The sequence below is a fragment of the Liolophura sinensis genome, chromosome 13 (genome assembly GCF_032854445.1).
Source record: "Liolophura sinensis isolate JHLJ2023 chromosome 13, CUHK_Ljap_v2, whole genome shotgun sequence".
NCBI lineage: Eukaryota > Metazoa > Mollusca > Polyplacophora > Chitonida > Chitonidae > Liolophura > Liolophura sinensis.
Window position 1 is genome coordinate 12,127,962 of NC_088307.1, and position 22,932 is coordinate 12,150,893.

The window sequence follows — 22,932 nt, forward strand, 5'->3', positions numbered from 1 at the left end:
TATACATATGTTGACAGCATGTTGTTTTATGATTATTTAAAAAATGGTGAAAATCTAACAAACAGAAATTCGATTTAGCGACATGAAGTTGAGTTTTCTCCGTACGAGTAACTGTATCGGACCACGGGCCTGTCTTTGATCCAGATTTTATACAGACTTTCCGGGTGAAATTGTTCAAGGCCAAAATACCTACTCCAATTTGTCGTCTGAAATACAAAAAATCAAACAGGTAAAAGGGCTGGGTCAGACAGTTAATGGGCTGGTTCAGACGGGTAAAAGGATTGGGTCAGACGGGTAAAAGGATTTGGTCAGACAGTTAATGGGCTGGTTCAGACGGGTAAAAGGATTGGGCCAGACGGTTAATGGAGTCGTTCAGACGGGTACAAGGACTGGGTCAGGCGGTTAATGGACTGGTTCAGACGGGTTATAGGACTGGTGAGGCGGTTAATGGAGTCGTTCAGACGGGTAAGAGGGCTGGGTCAGACGTTAATGCACTGGCCGAGAAGGTTAAAGCGCTGTTTCAGAAGGGATAAAGCACGACATCAGACGGTCAAGGCGGTTGGTCAGCCGGTAAAGTTCTAGCTCTGGCTCAGAAGTTTAAAGCGCTGCTTCAGACGTTGTATGCACCACATCAGATGGTCAAAGCGGTAGGCCAGCCCGTAAAGTTCTAGAACTGGTTCAGAGGGGATAAAGCACCACATCAGATGGTCAAAGCGGTTGGTCAGCCCGTAAAGTTCTAGAACTGGCTCAGACGGTTAAAGCGCTGCTTCAGGCGGATTAAAGCACCACAGCAGACAGTCAAGGTGGTTGGCCAGCCCATAAAGTTCTAGCTCTGGCTGAGACGGTTAACGCTTTGCTTCAGACGGGATATAGCACCACATCAGACGGTCAAGGCGGTTGGCCAGCCAGTAAAGTTCTAGCTCTGGCTCAGACGATTAAAGCATTAGCTCAGACGGTTGAAGCACTGGCTCAAACACTGGCCCAGACGGTTTATAGGCTTTAAAAATGCTGATCAGACGGTTAGGGAGCACAGCTGCATTTGTTTTTAGCAGTAACTTCATGTTTTATGTGGCTGATGCACGGTAGTGTGTAACACTTTCTGTTTTATGTGGCTGATGCACGGTACTGTGTAACTGAAAACCGTACTGTAAAGTACCGTGATGTATGTTTTTGACGTCGAAAAAGGCTACAATCATGATACCATCGTGAGGCGACCCGACAGAATTATGTTGAAGCCAATTAATAAAAGGTGTAAAGTGTTTTATTAATCTCTTTTAGCCTGGTTTGCCAGACGTGCTTGAGATTAATTTATTTGATTGGTGTTTTACACTGTATTCAAGAATATTTTGTCAACACGACTTCGGAAAGCATTATGTTTGGAGAGAACCGGACTCAAGAAACCCACGACCATCCGCAGAGCGTTGACAGCCGGCATTAGCTGGACTTGAGTATTATGATGGGAGGAAACCGTGCAGAGCACGGTGGAAACACCCGATCCTCAGCACGTTGCTGTTAGGCCTTTCCACGTACTACAGATTTGAAGTAGGCTCCATCATTACAGTGGGAGGAAAAGAAACTTAAACAAAGATGAAAGACTAAAGGTCAAGTAATCTATTCAGCTGTAGTTATCTGGGTTCAGTATGGAGGACGGCAGCTAATCAAGCATTGGGAGATATGATCACCTCGGCTTACGGGACAGATCGACCTATTTAGTGAACAAACGTATGTTTTGTTTTTTTGGCCATTTAGATAGTGCAACATGTTGCGCTTATTACCGCCTATGTTGGCATTCGTGACTGCATTTACATTCACACGAGTTGATGCAGATGGTATGTTGTTGATCGGTTTAATTCTTACTTGTGGATTGAAATGGTGTTTTACGCCGTACTCGAGCACATTTCACTTATACAGCGGCGGCAATATGATGGGAGGACACCAGGCAGAACCCGGGGGAAACCCACGACTATCCGCAGGTTGCTGGCAGACCATCCATTGCATGTATGACTGGAGCATGGGATGGACTTGAACTCACAGCGACCGCATTGGTGAGTGGCTCCAGGATATTTGCGCTGCTCATGTTAACTCATAGGGTAAGTATCAGGAAATGTTTTCTTGCAAATATGACGACCTGATCAAATAGAACTTCAGTCAGTGCTGCGTTCCCCTAGACAAGTGCGTTGGATGTGTTGAAGACACCATCGCCCGCGCAGTACAGCCTTCTGGCGTGTTTAGACTGTGAAAGCACAACTTCCAGGCTTTTTACCAACACGGTCGCTTGTTCGAATCAAGCTCTCGCTAATTTGGCTGCAGTTTTCAGTCAGGAGGTTTCTCAGCCAACTTAGGCTACGGTATTTGATAGCTTTTCTTTCCACGGTAACTGGTGTTCAAACTTTTGATCCAAAACGGACTCCGGTACAGACGGAAGGAAAGAACAGCTCACATTCGCTGGTCGATTGATTAAGCCTATTTTAAGCATTCTCTTCTGCTTAACTTTGCTCACAGATTTCAGCGTTGAGATACATAAAGACGGCTACTACATCGTTAACGTCGGGGGCCAACCATGGTTAAATAGAGCTTCTACCTTCTTCATAACTGATGGGCGACCTTTTTCTACATTTGACGATACCCTCTCCCTGACACAGACCACCCAGGAGACGGGCCTCGACAATCTCGGTAAATGGAACTCGACAAACTTCCATTACCAGGCTGGATCAGCACAAATTATCGCTAGTGTCCGTCAGTACGTCGATCCGCCCAGACCTATGGCAGTGTTTTCCCAGGTAACCTTAAAAATGAATATATTGAACAGTGGAAAAATTGAATTCCGTCGCCGGCTATTTGGTGTTCCCAAATCTCGCGTTCTGTCGTTGCCAAAATTGACATCTCAGTTGAGCAGCATGCTAAATACATGTGGATATTGAAGATACCTAGACACCAGAGGCCGTTTCTACCAAATGTGTATTAGACTCAAGTAAAAATATTTAAATTTATATTTAAATTCTAATTTCTAAAGCTCGGTGTCAAAATTAAAAACACGAAAGAAAGTAATGTTAATATAAAAGTAACCTAATGTGGAGCCCATTTTACTGAGCTACGGTAAAGTTACATAAAATGCCTTTTCTGACATATTCACTGCATATGTTCCCATGAACCTTAGGTCCGGGCACTGATTCACAAAGCAATCGCAATTAGTCCAGTCTAACTGTACAATAGGGACATAAGTATATATCGTGTGGCGCCATGGTTACTACCTTTACCTTTGTCTACGATAAGACAACTATCATGGCAATTACATAATGTAAGTATTTATCGCCTGATGTCATGGTAACTATATTCATCTTAACCTATAATAAAATAACTACCGTGGTAACACACATGTAAGTATTTATCTATCATGTGAAGTCCTTGAATTGGTTGTTACATTCAACCTAGTCCACCAACTACAACAAGGTGGAAACATACGTATCTACATGTCTTATGTGATGTCACGTTACAATAAACTTACTGCCATGCCAACAGAAATATCTGTCATGTGTTGCCTTGAATGGGTTGCTACATTCATCTAAGTTTAATAAGCACCACACGGTGGCACCGTTTGTATCTACATGTATATGTGATGTCACGTTACAATAGAAATATCTGTCATGTGTTGCCTTGAATGGGTTGCTACATTCATCTAAGTTTAATGAGCAACACACGGTGGCAACGTTTGTATCTACATGTATATATGATGTCACGCTACAATAAACCTACTGCCATGCCAACAGAAATATCTGCCATGTGTTGCCTTGAATGGGTTGCTACATTCATCTAAGTTTAATAAGCACCACACGGTGGCAACGTATGTATCTACATGTACCATGTGATATCACGTTACAAAACCACAACATAGGTATCTAACATTTGACGGCACGGTACGATAAACTAAATTTCGTGGCTACTAAAGTATCTACATCTGTATACACACAGCTGAAAAATAAGATGTTTATCAGCTGGAATTATTTCTAAGATCGTAAATTATCTTACTTGAAGCGTTACGTCAATGGAGCCAATATGACGGAGGCACTCAACGATAATTCTGTCATCGGGGGATTCCCCAGCTTCAAGCTTGAAGGCATGCCGGGAAATCTTGGCTACCTGTCGTATGGGGGTGAAATGTTTGGAGACGAAAACAAAAGAATGGGGTCGTGAGTTTGGAGATTTGCAGTTCTTCGATAGTCATTCTTACACACAAATGTGAATATAGTACATCCAGTGAATAGCTTAGAATAATAAGTAAGCAAGACAATTCCGAAGAAGGACATTTTGAAGATCTAAATATTTCTACTGCAATTAAGTCATCCTCGGAATAAAGGTGCCGAGTAAGGGTTCGTGAAACCTTCATTATCATCCGGAATCAGAACGTGCCTCACCTTTTTCACATCTTTCCTGAGGATGACCTAATTGAAGTTGAAATATTGAGATAGTCATGTTAATTTTTCTTAAAGCAAAGTTACTTTGCTTATTTATTAATATACATGTATTCTATAAACTAAAAAAAATATTTGCTAAAATATGCCCCAGCTAAATTTTGCGTTTCACTCTGTAAATATAAATTGTTTAATGCATTGTGTATTACATCCTTTAGTGATTTTCGAAATATGCGACACTTAATTTTCTTTCCTTTCTCAGTTTTCAAACGTAAATGTATGTGTATCATTGTAATGTAAATAGACGGTAATAGACGAGTCAGTCATATAATGTTTGCATATGCATTTTGAATGCAAAATATTAAGCATTTAAAATCGTTTGTTTTAGATGGAATCTTCTCACAAAGGACATCCAAGACGGACTTGCTGGCGGTCCACTCTCCGTCTTTGATCAAAGAGGAAACGCCGTCGTAATTTCACCTTTCAACCAATTTATGGCAGCGTCTGTTTGGCACGAAGGAATAGTAGGTGGCGCTGTTCACTGGGGCATCATGGGAGGTATTAACTCTGTTCCGGCTGGATTTGTGTACGAGACAATAATCTTCTTCAGCGACCAAGGCATAAATAAGGTATACTCAATAACTTTCTAGAGTAAGAGAGGAAAAACATAGAAAACTAGTGAACACTAGCAAACATTACTACGACTAACACTGTTACAACAACCAATAGTAATGCTTTATTTCAACCCCCCGAAAAAACATCCATGTTAGTATGAGACATTATTCGAGGTTTGTGATTATGCCGCCCAAAAATAAATAACGAGTTAGTAATTGCATACAGGCTGAAACTCTTAGTCCAGAAGACAAACACACATCTGAGTTGTATACATACACAGTGAAATATGTGTTATCCTATAATCTTTACACTACAACAAAACCTAACCTACACATAAATGAATAGCTGGGCCCAGTTTCACAAAGATGCCGTACATGTATGATAATCGCGCGCATAGGACAAGGGTATCTGTGACGCACAGTTATCCTACGACGAATGTACTTTGTGTAATTGAGCCCTGATCTGTTAGGAATGAATCTGACAACCTTAAACAATCGCACATCAAAAGAAGCAAGATAAACTAAAAATCCTGTAATCCAGGAATATTTGTGCCCAACTTTTGTCTGAGAAGATTACAGACAATGGGTCAAAATTCTGGGGTGTTCGAATGGGTTGGGCTCAATACTCAAAACAGAACTAAAATCTACTAGCTATCTCAGGGGGATTGGTTTATTATAACTGGACTATGACTAATAATTTAAAAACGACACCAATTCCAACGTAAATAAACAGATGAACAAAATCAAAGACTTCTTTCATTGCTGTAACCTCATGAGGAAGTGTGTGATAACGTGCAGGCAATGTGTACAGTTAATGTGTACCGTATATTAGAAGTTTACATAACAAAAGCTGTGCCTGGCTTCAAATGTGTTTTGCTTAAACATCCGAGTTATAGGCAAACAACTACCGACGTCATCAATTCACTGAAGCAAACAGGAACTTTAGCACCGTCGTATAAATGAGCAAAATAAACATTCTTCCATCTTTAAAGTGTATTTTCAAAAATTTCTAAATTTCAGAAAATTTCAGGCATTCGTAGCACAGGGATATGAGTACATTTCATTATTTTGTTTATTTCCCTGCTTGGTGTTTTTACGCCGTACTCAAGAATATTTCGCTTAAAAGACGGCGGCCAGCATTACGGTGGGAGGGAACGAGACAAAGCCCGGGGAAAAGCCCAAGATCATCCGACAGACCTTCCCACTTACGGCCGGAGAGAAAGTCAGCCTGAGCTGGACTTGAACTCACCGCGACCCCATTAGCTAGAGCTGGTGTCACACTGTGCGGGCATTGCGCCACACTGGTGTGCTTAATCGGCCAGGATGTCCCTTGGGTAAATGCGAATGAGTAAATGCGAAATGTGTTTTACACGTCTTTTTTTAGGCATTCGAAGGATGGGGGGAAGTGCTGAAGACACAGTACAATAAGGAGGGAGTATATCGCCATTCCGATCTGACTCTGAACTACATGGGATACTGGACGGACGGAGGTAAATGCCTTCATTGCAATAAGATACAACGTACAGGCATATCTGCAACACGCGAATGTAATATTTAATAGAACCGGAGAGGAAGCAAGCAAGAGCTGGACTTGCACTCACAGCGACTGGATTGTTGACGAGCTCCTGACAATAGGTAATATGAAGAGTAAAACTAGGCAGCCAAGTCGTTGTGATAGTTGACAAATGGTCACACGCAACTCCTCTTTTTAAGGTAACCCGACCCTGGATGGAGCCTTGATCTACCGCTCGAGCTATCGAGTTTTGTGCAATCTCATTTAACATACGATTACTTGAAAACAGAAGGCCTATGTTCCTGAACTGATGTTTAATCAATAATCTTTTATAAATGATGTAATCTTCTCTGAATCCTCAGGTGCATACTATTATTACAACACAGAAAAAAACAAAACGTACGAGGAGACCATACTTGACGTGAAAACCTACACGGACAGTCTCAACCTCCCCTTCAGGTAAGGTAACAGTGCGTTAACTCGTACATTTTGTGGGAGATGTGTCAAACGGTTAACTATACATCAGCACAATGATATTCCTTATTATTTTTGTAGTAAATTTGTCAACTTCAACCTTCAAACTATAAATATATCCTCTAACTTTCGCACGGTATCGTATCACACGCAGCTTGCTCTCTTCTGTACAACATATCAAAAATTAACTCAGAATGATTAGGATTTTTTGAGCGGTTATTGCTGAAACTGAAGACATATCAGTCTGTCACCTTGGTAACCTCCAGGGAAGTGGGTAGTAACACTGGGCAAAAAGTTTTCAGTTCGATTCAAAATTCGGATATAATTTAATTACGTGCTAAATAGCAGTGCAGAAATTCATTGTGTTTCAACAATCTACAACAATCAACAATGGCTGTGGCACTGTGTGACAGTATTATCCAATCAGTGCCCCAGAATTCTTTACGTCGGAGATGTCCGAAAACATACGTAAACGGACATGGCCAATGGTAAATATGGCCAAGGCGTTATTTATTTACTTGATTGAAGTTTACGCCGTACGGAAGAACATTTCATGGGACGGTGGTCAACATTATAGTGGGAGGAAAACGAAGGAAATCTGCAGGTTGGTATCATACATTAATCACCACGCGCGTCCGTAAGGAAGTCGGCATGAGCTGGACTTGAACTCACAACGATCACATTAGTGAAATGCTCCAAGGTCATTGTGCTAAGTTAGTGTACTAACCACTATGACATAGTTACATTCATCTCTTAACATTTGCGTTCGTGAATCTTTTACAGGGAAGAGACGAAGTAGGCATCGCTAAGCAGATCACTTAAACTTTTTTTTTTTTTTTTTTTATTTTGATTGGTGTTTTACGCCGTACTCAAGAATATTTCACTTATACGACGGCGGCCAGCATTATGGTGGGTGGAAACCGGGCAGAACCCGGGGGAAACCCACGACCATCCGCAGGTTGTTGCCAGACCTTGCCATGTATGGCCGGCGAGGAAGCCAGCATGAGCATGAGACTTGAACCCACAGCGACCGCATTGGTGAGAGACTCCTGGGTCATTACACTGTGCTAGCGCGCTAACCAACTGAGCCACGGAGGTCCCCGTCTTAAACTTTTCTCCCACCATAATGCTGGCCGCCGTCGTATAAGTAAAATATTCTTGAGTTACGGCGTAAAACATCAATCAAATAAATAAATAAATATTATGATAAACACATTATTATAAACACATTATTATTTAAGAAAAACGTGTTTGTTGACATGGTTAAGTAAAGCATTAACAACGTTTATGAGGAGTGCTGGGCCAGTTGTATTTGTACCCAGAATATTGATCAAGCAGTTTTGTCCCATGCCTTAGGTATGTTCAGTACGACTCCTGGTGGTACTACAAGGGTCCGGCCGGTGGAGATATACTGTGGGAACCCATGGCTGACGTTTTTCCGCACGGATTACAGTAAGCTACTTTAGCATGTCAAACTCTTCCGGTACTGTTTAAGCAGTTTTGCACATTGTGATAGATGTGAATCGATCTGTGTATCGATCAAGTCACCTTGTGTGCATAAAACTTGAAATGCACAAATACTCTCTAAAACTGCTGTGAACGAATGGCTCACGGTCTTGTGGCATGTATGCACATACATATCATATTGTATATAAATTTTGTGCGGCGTATATTTGCATGCATATTACGTTTTACCTCTGAATCATGAAATTTATAGTCACAGTGACTGCACTGCAATGCTGGTCGTTCAGAGAAAGTTTTTCAGAGAAAAGATCGTCTTAGGTCAGAGACGAGGAAGCCATCTAGGAAATAGACAACAAATGGACAAACGAATGTACTGGCAAATGATTGGTTAAAAATGACGTCGAACGGCCACATACAATGGAGATGGTTGTATATAACAAGTAGTGTTCTAGTTTATGACGTTGTGGCGCGCGGTATACAGCGTGTGGTGCGGCGTGGTTACAAGTATATAAATTGCGTTCCAAACGTACACATCTCATTGTAGATGTGCGAACCCGAGCGCTGTAAGTACATTTTGCTTTACCTAATGCCAAAACCACATGCCAGACCGATAACGTTTCCTAAGTTCACACACACACAAAAAAACTGTTATTGTAAACATGTGAAATGTTTAGGCCTATATAATAATATGGTGGATATTTTCAGCAAACATAGATACTCTAGTAAACATTATATTACATGTTATTAAGTGCAAAAGTGCTTACTATAGTAAACACGTGATATGTTTACACTGTAGATGTCGCATGTTTATTACGTAAAAGAACACTTATTTTTAGTATGTATGGTTTTAAAAAAGATTACAGTAGTTTAATTGTGGTCTTTTATGACATTATAGATTACAGACTTTATGCCAGTACCATAACAAATTTACTTCAGCGTTGTTAATAGGCCGACTTGTTTACATGTGCGGATGATCGTGGTTTGCCCTTGGGCTCTGGCCGGTTTCCTCCCATCATAATGCTGATAGCCGTCGTATAAATGAAATATTCTTGAGTATGGCGAAAAACACCAATCAAATAAATAAATAAATATTTAGCTGTCAAAAACATTCATTTTCTGGGTTTGGATGAAACCAATGTATTTGTGACGTAGTTGTCAGATCTACAATCGTTGTGAAAGATTGTGAACGAAACGGCACCCTTGGCTAGTAGGTATAACACACTGCCTAACATTGGATAGAGGTATAATACATTCGCATGAGACATATTCTGTGTCTTTCCAACATCACTGAAAACTGTTGACTACTTCTCTTTACATGATTCCGGTATAATTTCGTATTTATATGCTTTCTTAGTTTTTTTGTGTAAAACGGTTTTTGGTGTTAAAATTTGGTTACCATCATTTGTGACGTATCTCCAGGCAGCATTTGAATCATAGATAGCAGAATCGTCCAAACGCTGTTTATGCCTAACATACATTTGTATAACAAGGAACATGACTTCAATGGCTGGGACATAAGCCCTAACTTTACATAAAGAGCATAAGATATGGAACAATATTCCAATCTCAACCAAACAACGTTTGTTCGAAAGATGATAGCTGATGTATGAATCCACAAAGGAACCTGCTTTTCCTGGGCTGCACGAAAACCCTAAGTTTGTGGTCTTTTTATTTTGTTTTTTTGTTTAGTCTCAGGTTTTAGTAACAGAACAATCAGGTCACAGCAAAACGCTTCGCTCTGATTGGCCGCATACCAGTCTGGCATTGTCTGACATCAATCAGAATAGCTTTTACTGCCGCAGTGGCTTAAAAATTATGGCCACATGCAAGGTAGATTGTGGAGTGAAGGTCAGAATAAGCCGTATAACTTCGGTAGAGTGTAAGGAAACAAAGTATTGAAAAGTGCTTTATTAAAAAAAAAACGTCTTACTTAGTCGACAGGAGAAATATGGTGGCTCCATCGGCTTTCATTGCTGAGAAATCAACCCAGAACTGTCGCTTGACGCTCTTTTCCCTTGTTACCGGATTTGACCGTCTAAACCAACACCTACAAACTTACGAATTTCAGGCATGTTACAGCCAAGAAAAATGAATGTTTATTTGTCGATTTATATATAAATGTAAAGCTGCGTGTCTCAGCTTTAGGACGAGAGTCGTTTGCTTGAGACTGGAATATTTTTCCGTGTTTTATGCCTAGTACAGTTAGAGTTAGGGCTCCCCTCCCACGCATTGGCGTTATGTGCTTTGTTATATATATATATATATATATATATATATATATATATATATATATATATATATACTGGGTATAAACAGCATTCGGACGGTTCTGCCACCTGTAATTTCAACAACATAAAAGACCCCAGAAGCACAGCATACCTGATTAAATTTTATAAAGCTATGAAGTAGAAATGACTCCATTGTAAAACAAAGACATATCACCACCAGGTGTACGCACAACATGGCTTTGATGCAAAGAACAGTAACTCCGTCTCAAATCTACACACAATGCCTCTTGGAAAGTAACTGTGCTTACAAAAAAAGTACACCCTAAGGGTGACTTCCGTTTGACTGCAGATATATTGAATGACTTGCGTTCATTTATTCATTTGCTCTTCATTGCACTGTGACAACAGTACATAAAGCTTTTCTTTTTTCTTTTATTCTTTTGTTCTGCAGATACATGTATAACATGACCGGATGGCCGGCAGGAGCTCATAACAGATACTGGTAATTACAAAACTTTTCTCCAGTAATTACAAAACTTTTCATGGGTAATTACAAAAATTTTTACAGGTAATAAGAAAAATTTTCACTGGTAATCGCAAAGGTTTACACTGGTAATTATAAAATTTTACACTGGTAATTATAAAACTTTACACTGGTAATTATAAAACTGTACACTGGTGATTATAAAACTGTACACTGGTAATTATAAAACTGTACACTGGTGATTATAAAACTGTACACTGGTAATTATAAAACTGTACACTGGTGATTATAAAACTGTACACTGGTAATTATAAAACTGTACACTGGTAATTATAAAACTGTACACTGGTGATTATAAAAAATTTACACCGGTAATTATGAAACTTTTCCCAGCCAATTACAAAACATGATGCTGGTAATGATGTAATCTGGCACCCATAACTGTGGAATTAACACCTCTTAGCTGTGACGAGCAGCTCTATGGCCGTACGCTACTACGGTTGTTGTTGAATTTTTTGTTGTTGTTGTTATCATGAACGGACATGGGGTGTTTTTTTTTTAATGATGCGCATGCGTTGTGGCATGTGACCGTACATGGGTCATGTATTCTTGTTCTCGCCGCTCCGCGTTACATTAGTCTATACATTTTTTCTCGCTTTTTGAAGGCAATAACCGATCAAATCAAATAATAATTTATCGATAAAGCAATAGATACAATAAACATACTATTCACCAACTTGACACCATCCCCTTTAATGTGTATTTCTAAATCAATGGAAAACATATCTTTAACATGAATGGCATGACACAAGTAACTTTTTGTGTTATGATCTCTTTCTTGATCAATGGAAAACATATCTTTAACATGCATGGCATGACACAAATAATTTTTTGTGTTGTGACGTTACTGTATGTGATACAGAACCCAGCTCCTAATGGTTAGAAACTTTTTTGTTGGTTTTCTACCTCTTCCATTAGGATCATCTTTTCTGTCATCTCGCTTTGTATAGTACTTTCCTGGTCATGCCCTTCTATATCATCCTATATAGGTCATGCCCTTCTATATGATCCTATATAGGTCATGCCCTTCTATATGATCCTGTATAAGTCATGCCCTTTTATATGATCTTATATAGGTCATGCCCTTCTATATGATCCTGTATAAGTCATGTCCTTTTATATGACCCAATATAGGTCATGCCCTTCTATATTATCCTATATAGGTCATGCCCTTCTATATGATCCTATATAGGTCATGCCCTTTTAGACCCAGTTTGTATATTTTTTTTACTATATGATCCTATATAGGTCAAGCTTGACCAAATACGCCAAACAAAATGGCGGGCAATTCCAGTTCACTGTGGAGACTCTCAAGTCAGTTCCTGTAGAAGAGGTAAGTGATATGAGCGACGTTTAGCAACACTTGAAGCCGTAATACCCAGACACGTTAATAGATAAATATATCTGTTGCGTGTTCTTTTCTGAAAATGGATATGCTGTGCATGCCATATCAGCAGTTGTCCATCTCTGACTGTTTTATTTCTTTATTTGATTGGTGTTTTACGCCGTACTCAAGTATATTTCACTTTTTCGACGGCGGTCAGCGTTATGGTGGGGGGAATCCAGACAGGGCTTGGGGGAAAGCCAAGATCATCCGCACATTGCTCGCAGACCTTCCTATGTATGGCCGGAGAACCCTGCATCAGTTGGACTTGAACTCACCGCGACCGCACTGGTCAGAGGCTCATGGGTTATTGCTCCGCGCTGGCGTGTTAACCCACTCTCCCACATCTGCATAGAAGGCCATCACTTTTTCAGTCGTGGCGGAGGTGACGGGCCCCGATAGCACCGTTTGTAGAACGTCCGCTTCGGGAGTGGTAGATCCGGAATCAATCCTCGGTCGAGTCGCACCTAAGACTTCAAAGGAAAATTGTAGCTTCCTCGCTTGGTGTTCAGCATTAAGGGGATAGTGCAGCGACTTGTTCACCCGTATCAGTATAATGGCTCGGGCGGGGCGACTTACTGCCTCCTGTAAGTCGTCTCAGTGAAATCCAAGAGCGGTGGAAATCCGTCCTGCAACAAGGAGGCACATTACACGAACAGGTACCCAGAGAACTCCTTCGTCGTCGTACGACTGAAAAATTGTTAAGTACGACGTTAAACCCCAAGCATTCACTCACTCACTTGTGGCCGAGAAGGTTAGCTGGTTCTCGCTGGCTTGGCTGCGATGTAAAATCGGGATATTCATCCCGTACCTTACAAAGGTCGATGGTTTACTCAGGGCACTTCCTGTTGCCCCTGATGTCTAACGCGAGTGTCCTAAGACATTTTGTAATGTCGTTCCCCATTGTTGTAGACAGCTATGGGTGGCATTTCCTCATCGTTTTTAGAAAGCAATGTGTGCCTTTCCCCATTATCACAAGAAAACTACATTATGCCTTTCCCCATTAGAGTATAAATAACTATACATGGCTTTTCGCCCATTGTTCCGTCACACGTAACGCATGCCTTTCCCTATTCGTTGTATTAAGCTATTTGCTACCATTCCCCTTTGTAATGATAAAACCATGTGATGCCTTTCCCAGTTGCTGTAAACAGTTACTCGTGGCCATTCCTTGATAGCTGTTTAAAAGCAGCTTATCCCTTTCCTCGTTGCTGTAGAAAAAACCTCACCCCATTGTTATCAGAAAGTCGTGTGATGCCTTTCGCCATAGTTATGAGAAAGCTGTGAGATGCCTATCCCCATTGTTATCAGAAAGCCATGTGATGCCTATATCGATTGTAATTAGAAGGCTATGTGATGCCTTTCTGCATTGTTATTAGAAGCCGTGTGATGCCTTTCCTAATCATTGTTAGAAAAACTGTATGATATTGTTACGGTATTGAAAACAGCAACAGAAAACAGACTCAGTGACTCAATATTACAATGTAAACAATGCTTTATATATACAAAATGAGACGTACAGTTTTACAGACAGTTCAACAACAACAACATAAAAAAACATACACATCAGTATTACCGGTCTTTAAAAGTTTCCAGTTCACCTTTGCATCCCAAGGAACATATTCCAGGAGATCCAACGTAAAGGCCATGGGATAAACACACAATTCACACAAGTCACAAATTGTCCCAGTCAGGCACTTCGCTAGGTTAGCGAACGCGAACACAGTACACAGGTTACACAGAACTGGAACAGTCAAGCCTTTGAATGACGTCACACCCGCAGAGCACAACACAGGGTAAATACAGGCATGGAGGTATAATCCACTTCAGATCAGTCACAGCTCCCGCAGAAACTCACAAACGAGCCGTTCAGAGACGTAGAGTAATGTCACCTTGTGGCAGAACGAACGTCCTTTGCAAAACTGAAAACTTCAGTTTAGAGTCCTTGACGACCTTGTCGGTCAGGTGAGGTCAGCGTGTTAAACAAACTACACAGCCAACACTGTATAATCATAATAAAGATCCGAACACCAATAAACGGGACTTCCGCAGAAATTCACATAAACCAGACATCAGTGGTACACAAACGGTGCCGGCATAAAAATCTGTCCTCCCAAATGAAACTGGCATCACCAGCTCATATCAAAATAATGGACTCGATACGAGAGCGTCGCACACTCTCCTGGCTCCCAGTGGATGCAGCAAAAATACCTCCACTCTGCACAGAAAACACGGCTTATATACGTTCCAGGTGGATTCAACTGTTTTTAAACACAGAATTAACAGCCAATGAACAGCCAATAAAGTAAACGAAGCATTGAACAAGGTGCTTTCCATCCGGTCAGGGCTGTACATATATAACAGGGCCTGTTATGCTTAACACAAAGGTCTGCAGACTAACAGTACATGAAAACGTTAAATAGTCATACATAACAATATATTTCACAGTTTTTCGGTGCCAAAAAGAAGAAGAAAGAACTTCAGGTTTATTACTTAAAACTGACAAGTTTTCTTCAAAATTCACGTTGCCACCGATTAAAGTAATTTCCAGTGCAATAACTATCTGGGTCCAAGCTGTACTGAGGATTCCTCTTTCACAGTAAGTGAGTAATACATTATCAGTTTGCCTAAAAAAACCGTCATGGTAGGACAAGCGAATAAACAATACGCTCAAACAACTTTGGTCCAAATCACATTAGGCGGGGAAGGTTACTCATTACAACGTAAAATTTAAGGCTTTAAGACCTAGCCAGTCAACTATATGTTTGCTCCTTACAAATACACTTCTTTGCGTTACAGGCATTTTGGGATTATCTCTTCACGCGTGCACGAGAGTGGGGATTGATTTTGTACGAACAGGTCAGTAAACTAACTTCACCTGAGGCCTCTAATACACAGCGATTGTAATCTTAGTTGACCCGAAGCAGGTTTTCACGGCAAAATATGGTTCTAACATGTGTCGCTATTGTAGTTACAAGAAACTATGGCTACGATCACTTTGTGCAAACTCTATTCGACATGCTTTTGTAACAATTAAAATCATAGAACGAGATATCAACTCAAAAAACAGATAAAAAGCAGAGGAACCAGAGGTTGCTGGATTCGATCCTACAACGTACTTGCTTTTCGAAGGATGGTAAACGTACACGTTCTTGTTTTTCTTTTGGACATCATGTTCTTGTTTTTTTTAATATTGGGGCTGCAGCTTCGAAATGCGCGTGCGTCTTATTCCTCGAAACCATTTGAAACATCCATGTCCTGTGTATAAAACGACAAGAATTCCACCTTTTTCTTTAAAATCACGATCTATCTACAAATCGTCAAGGCCCATCATTAAATATTGTTTTGTATATCAGATACAGTATGTCATTGGGTCATAACAAAAACAAACTTTTGGCAAGCCGTCAATGGTTTCTCAAAACCACTGCCGAAGCGCAAATACATCACAGCTTCATTTTGTTGCCTTGTTTCAACAACGGAACTGAGAAAGAACGCCGCCAAGACTGCTGATGTAGAGCTTTCTCGAGAAACATTAAAACCAGATTTTTTATTCAACGTATATTTAGACTTACCACCTTTCAGAGAATATTTTTATTTCATCTCTCAAAATTGCACTATGTTTCAGCTGTGGTAAATTTCATTGCATAAAAAACCGGTCCCCATATAACATATGTATTTTTAAAACAATAATAGTTATTATTCTACAGGATTGGTTGCACAACGAATTTGAAGGTTTAGAGGCGATGCTCACCGACCTTGACCTTGGAAGGCTGTGGCTCTTACAGATGGGAAACGCCGCGAGAAAACACGGGATTTCCATCCTTTACTGCATGTCTTATCCTCGACAGGCATTGCAAACTCTAGAGATACCCGCTGTGACCATGGTAAGTATTACATGGCGCTCCATAATCATATAGAAGCTTTTGTCTTACATTTTTCGACCTATGCAACTAAAGGCTGTTTGAGGTTGTTTAAACGAGCAAGTGTTTTGTCTGTCCGTTTACAGGCTCGTGTCAGCGACGATTACAGACCTGGGAATGGACAATGGAAGATCGGGATATCTTCCATATTTGCCGAAGCCGTCAACATTGCGCCATTTAAAGATACCTTCTGGACAACGACGAATCAACCCGGAAGTCCATATGGTGAGCTTTATCTTATCCGAACTGAAATGCCTTCGTGGCAAGTGAAGGCTCTGACAAAAAACAAAAAAAAAAACAAATGAAACAAGTTCTGGGCAAAGATTTGGCCTGAGTTTTGTATCACACTGACATCGTTTAAGGCTGTTGCCGTCGGATGAGTAAGAAATACTTAAGCTTGGGGTGGCATTAAACTACAACCAGATAACAAATACCCTTTACCATCAACTTCACAGTCAAGGAATCTGATATTTTAGTCAAAAATATTGAAAACAGTCATGGATTTATTCTGTTTGTTGGATGACTACCGGTGCTTCCGCAACCAGCGCGACACAAAATGGTCCAGGAGCCTCTGACCAATGCGATCGCTGAAGTGTGTTGAAGTCAAGCTCTTGCTGGCTCCCTCTCCTGTCGTACGTGGGAAGGTACGGGGAGACTGAAGTTAGCAGCGGGTTAGTTATTAGTTATTCGAATAACTAATAACTAACTCAGCAGCGGGTTAGTTATTTCAATAAATAATAACTAGCCAGCAACGAGATATTTATTCGAATAACTAATAACTAACCAACAGCGGGTTACTTATTCGAAATCAGTTATTTGAATAACTAAAAAATAACACAGCAGCAGGTTAGTTGTTCGAATAACCAACAACTAAGCCAGCACCGGGTTCAGCGGGCTGAAAGGAGAAAAAAATTTAAATACCACACAAATACCAATTAAAAGAGTATGCATTCCCCTGCATTCTTCTGTGTTAGGAGGATTGCCGTCGAAAATCGCCGAAGTGCAGTTCGTACATTTCCGGTAGAACGCTTTTTCCCAGAAGGTAGCGAACAGGACAGTTTTCCGCTTGACTGAATTTTGGACGTAGATTCCGAGTTTATACGAACAAGCCGGCAGTTTTAGCGACTCTCATTGAGTCACAATTGAGTCTCACAAACCTCCAGCATAAATTACAGGGAGTTAGAGATGGAGGGCGTGATGGACTATGCGATTTAGGTTTTCAGGCTTTACGTATATAGCGAAGAAAAATCGCAAAATTATGCAGCAAGCACCACAATATAGAAAAACTATGCTATTTTTAGCCTATAGTGCCATTTTAAAATTTTTCTTTTCCTTTAAAAATACTGAAACCATCCACTGACTATCGTTCAACGAGAAAGCAACAAGAGAACCAACATCGTGCCATAAAGAACATACAGAATTCCCGCTGACTGGGTAGTGTTAGAGATAACTCAGGCCAATGAAGTTAAATGTTAGGCAGGACACATTTATTCCAGCATGTCCAAGGCAATAGGGTTTAACTCAGGAAATTCCTGTCTCTTTTGTCAGCCAGTCGGCATCGGTTCTACATCCCTTGGCGCCCTCGTAATCGTTAACGAGCCACTACAGCTCATAAACTTTTGAGTTTAAAACTTTTATGAACTCTTAAGGACTGAATTAATTTGCATTGCATTCCTTAATTATAACCATTTTACAGGATGCTAATGCCAATGACAGTGGGCATATAGTCACGGTGTAAACACGGTTTGTTGTCAGTTTACATCCGTTATGGTTTCATTCATGTTAATGCTTAAATAGAAGCAACTTAAACCTCATCCAACCCTACACCTCACAGGCAAAACAGGAATTGATGCTAACAGGAATTTATCAGATGTCATTAGGAATGTCATTACATAACAAAGAACAAAAATTAAGAGGGAGGTGGAAGAGGGGGCGAGGTGGTTTGATTTTCTGTATCCTTTAATTATATATGTGAATACATTTCGTGCAGGTATGTCGGAGCCATTCCCCGCCCTGCAGGCTGTGGTCACCACCCTAAGTACGGGGCCAGTAGGACCTAGTGACATGATTGGGGGCACTAACAAGTCCCTTCTCATGAGGTACGGTTTTGCCCTTGTAGACACCATTTTTGAAATAAAAACCATTTTTGAAATAAATAGTACTTTTAAAATACAAAAATTTACGATTCTGGAAAGTAATTTCCACTTTTTCGCCAGTTTTGACTAATCGATGCTCGCCAATTTTGAAATAGAAATAATTACCCATTTAAATGCCCTTTTTTCACAATTGATAACTCTTTTTTCAAAAGAAGTTAGTAGTTTTATTTTTTAAAAAATGGTCAATGTTTATTTTAAAACTGGCCAAATTGTATTTCAAAACTGGTTAAATTTAGTGCCCAAGAAGAACTTTTCTTTAAAATAAATATTTTATTTTATGGCAACTGATTTTGATTGTTTCTATTTCTGTGAAATACAAACACATGTAGGTGCCTGTCCTCTAAGCTGTTCATTGGTTCAGAGATAGTCAGGTTTATGGCAACCGCAGAGAGTGAGCATTTGCTTGGGGTTTAACGTGGTACTTAATAATTTTTCAGGGTCCTCCGTGGCTCAGTGGGTTAGCGCGCTAACGCAGCGTAATGACACAGGAGCATCTCGCCAATGCAGTCGCTGTGAGTTCAACTCCAGCTCAAGCTGGCTTCCTCTCCGGCCGTAAGTGGGAAGGTTTGCCAGCAACCTGCGAATGGTCGTGGGTTTTGCCCGGGCTCTGCCCAATTTCCACCCACCATAATTCTGGCCGCCGTCGTATGAGTGAACTATTCTTGAGTAGGGCGTAAAACACCAATCAAATAAATAAATAAACAAATAACAGTTTTTAAGTCCTGTCGACGAAGGAGTCCACAGGATATACAGGGTGTCCCAGAAGTCGTGCGCCATCCTGATTTTCATTTTTTTCACGTGTTTCAGATTTAATACTGATTTTAAATTTATTTTCTCTCTATAACAGTTAATTATGGCTAATAAACTAACAGTACAAGAAAGAGTTTAATCGGTTTTTATGTTTGAAAGAGATGGAGCAACACCGTTCTGTAGCTCAAACATTCAACCTCAACCTGGATGGTGCGCGACTTTTGTGCATAATATGCCTCCTTGTTGCAGGAGAGTTTTCAAGCATTCTTTCATCTAATGCTGCTTCACTGAGATGACTTCCCGAAGGAAAATAAGCAGTCATTATTCTGATGCAAGTCAACAAGTCCTTCACTATGCCCTGTATGCTGAACGCCAGGCAAGGAAGTTACAACTTCCCCTATTTTAAGGTTTTAGATGTGACCCCACCTCAGGATTGAGCCTGGGTCTACCAACAGACGAGAAAGAAGTAAATCAGAGAGAGCTGGCTCGACCGCATGATTGCAGCTAAACTGTGAGCAAGTGCACCAACAAGTACCTCCAGTAGGGAAAGGGGGGGGGGGGGCTAAACTCGACCTTCTTACAATGTGCGGACATTCGTGACAAAATGTAAAATTTTACGTTTTTATATTCAACAGATGTTGTAATGAAGACGGACTCATTCTCAAACCCTCTAAACCAGCAAGGGCGATTAACAGTCAGATTATTCAGGTAATTAATGCTTTTAGATTCTAAAAAAAAAACTGATTCATCCAATCTGTCGCATGATCAAATCCAGCTGTCGCTGCTTCCGCCTTATTTCTGAATTTAATTGTTAACCGTTTTAACTGTTGTGAGAAGCAAGACTTTACCTAGCCCAAGCTTAATTTTTGGAGTGGCGTATTTATTCAAGCTTAAACAAGGCTGCGGGAAATCCTATCTGATTTGTCAGCCAATCAGAGACGATTTATGCAAAGGACGGGTTCATGCAAAGGGTGGATTCGTGCAAAGGGATGTTTCATGCAAATAGCGGGTTCATGCAAAGGACGGGCTCATGCAAAGAGAATCACTTAACAGTTTCCAATAATGATGGAAAGGCGTAAGGAATGTTTTGGGCGAATGAATGAAATTAGTACCTAGATCGAGATCTATGGTGGTATAATAAAAATGTACCTCAGTTGCGCTTTTGTCACAAATGTTCTCATATCCACTGTTGCGATCTTATTCTACATGATGAACGTCATCACAGACATTTTTAGTCATTACACTATACATCACACTTACGACTTGCACTGTCATCTCAAGAGTAATGTAATCTGTCTAGAAATCAAAACCTTTATTTCAAAGTACGATAATAATCAATTTAGTCTTTCGGCAATGAAACAATGAAAAGCGATGTCTCGGCGATCAGTTTGATGGGAGAAAATCTGCAGATGTGGTAAAGATAATCGTTTTGTTTACCTGGCTTCTTTGGTAATTTAGATAGCCTGTTAAATTTTAATTGTTGTAGGCGGCTTTTGGTGGTGATATTGGACCGGAAGGAGAAGTGTGGTCCACATACTCCATTGTTTCCGGTTTGTTTTTTGGGATAATTCTTGCAGCAGATCTTCAAAGGCCATTTTCTATTACACCGGAAGCAGCAGGATTTCGAAATCAGAACATGGTAACGTAATTTTAGGGCAATATTTTAAAACTTAATTTTGAAAAAGTTGTCTTGAAAAGTTTTTATTTGGCTTATAAATAAAGAAAAAGAATATTTAACCCAATTTTTGGATAACTTCAATTAGGTTTCAAACATGCAAAATATATGTCACTGTGGAAATGGCCGTAAATCCTCAGTTTAACTCGTCCTAAAAGCGTTTTACCATAGTGATACAACCTGTGTCATTCCCATGGACATTCATATTTACACCCCCTAATTACAGACGACAATGATTTATTCGCATCGGGAATATGACCACGTGATGCCTTTCAACCAATCATCACCTTATCTACTTAAAAACTGCTCGACGGTGGAGTTCTGCTTGCTGTATACATCACCTGTTCTGAAAGTTGGGTAGGTGCACTCATCTGATCAATGAGCTACTTCTGTAAATGTTCTAAAACCAGAGTTTAACCATTCCGTTGTGGTAAAGCTGTTTAGGTATATATGGTGTAAATTACACATTTGTCTTGTTTTACAGAGATTTGTTTACAACAGATGTTTTAAAAGATGTGCAAAATTAAGGATTGCACATGCAACATACAATTCTTACATATGTAATTATAGAATAAATAGAAAAATTAGTAGTTTGTAGTATTCCATAACCACCGTACTGTTTTAGAACCAATCTTTTGCCGACAAATGAGGAAATTTCCCCTCTTTCTTTATATAGCGTGTTATGTTTTGTGGCTTTTCTTGCTAGGTTTTAGTAAATTCTAGAAGAAACAAAAAGTACAAAGCAAGCACGGAGTTACTTTCTTTGGAGTAGACATCACGTGATATGCTGAATTCCTTTGTCTTCTCTGTTTTAACAGAAAATCGCAAGTGGTAATTCTCGGTGAAATCAGCAAATGGGTCCCTGTGTCGTCACAGCGCTTGCTCGATGTGTCATACGGCTCTGATATTACGGTTACAGTAAAGGGGTCAACCGATGAAGATGTGACTTTGTTTTTCTTGGTCGATGAACACGTAGCATCGATAACCTGTAGGATTGGAGCGAGTGGTATTGCAACGTTGTATTTGAACGCAAAACTGTGCAAGAATCTATAATATTAATTTCATTCTATTGTTTTATCCCTTGATTTTGACTTCCTTGTTCACTCTACACTAAAAATGTGAACTAATATATTTTTAAATATAATATATAAATATGAAAATAAAAATATCGATCTCAACCAACCAAATATTACATCGTCCTACGGGTTGCGCAGTAGAAAACAGGGGCAAATTTACTTTAACCTCAAATACAATCACTATACAAGATGTCTGTGAAAAATTGGAGTGTTGTGATGTGTACGTCTTGTTTGTTCGGAAAAAAAACATCAAGTATCATGTTGGTTTAGGAATCATATTTTTATCAGTTCTGGTCCACAGAATCTATACATACACCATAATAATCCAACATGTTTGATATGTGTTTGTGATTAAAGGTGCTCTCCACTCGCTTTTCCTTGGCCCTAGTGGAGGTATAGTGGCCACTGACGTGTCATTCCATTGGCCACCGTTGTAGGAGCCGGTGGCTTGTATTGCAGCGCCTTAAAGGGCAAGACCAACAATTAGATGACTTGGTTTCAGTTGTTTCTGGATCTTAGTTTCATGAAGGCACGTCCCGGGCACACTTAAATCAGGATTTAATATGAAAGACTGATTAACTAACTTATAAAACGGAAGTGACGCATATAGGCACTGCCACTTCTGCAGTTGTACCACAGTACATTTTTTTTAATGCAAGGCTGTTTATATAACTGCAGTTATCTGTTGCAGTCAATTTTGTGGGTGGAGGAAACCGGATGTTGCG

At 40.1% G+C, this 22,932-nt stretch overlaps 1 protein-coding gene across 1 annotated transcript; it reads left to right on the top strand.

The window, feature by feature from the left end:
* The first annotated feature begins 362 nt into the window (after positions 1–362).
* Positions 363–22,644, top strand: LOC135480867 (uncharacterized). The gene is made up of 17 exons (XM_064760796.1): positions 363–465; positions 2,503–2,780; positions 4,033–4,187; positions 4,798–5,038; positions 6,408–6,513; positions 6,899–6,995; positions 8,367–8,462; positions 12,495–12,579; positions 15,430–15,489; positions 16,338–16,514; positions 16,637–16,775; positions 18,541–18,649; positions 20,092–20,164; positions 20,943–21,095; positions 21,358–21,488; positions 21,950–22,137; positions 22,565–22,644. The coding sequence occupies exons 1-17, from the start codon at positions 363–365 to the stop codon at positions 22,642–22,644; spliced, it is 2,271 nt and encodes a 756-aa protein (XP_064616866.1).
* Positions 22,645–22,932: the final 288 nt, after the last annotated feature.

Bases quoted from the DNA above. Each gene is read 5' to 3' on its own strand.
- LOC135480867 (XM_064760796.1), top strand. From the start codon at position 363: ATGGAGTCGTTCAGACGGGTACAAGGACTGGGTCAGGCGGTTAATGGA. The intron at 12,580-15,429 runs GTAAGTGATATG...TTTGCGTTACAG, and splicing joins AGTCAGTTCCTGTAGAAGAG to GCATTTTGGGATTATCTCTT. The intron at 16,776-18,540 runs GTGAGCTTTATC...CATTTCGTGCAG, and splicing joins TCAACCCGGAAGTCCATATG to GTATGTCGGAGCCATTCCCC.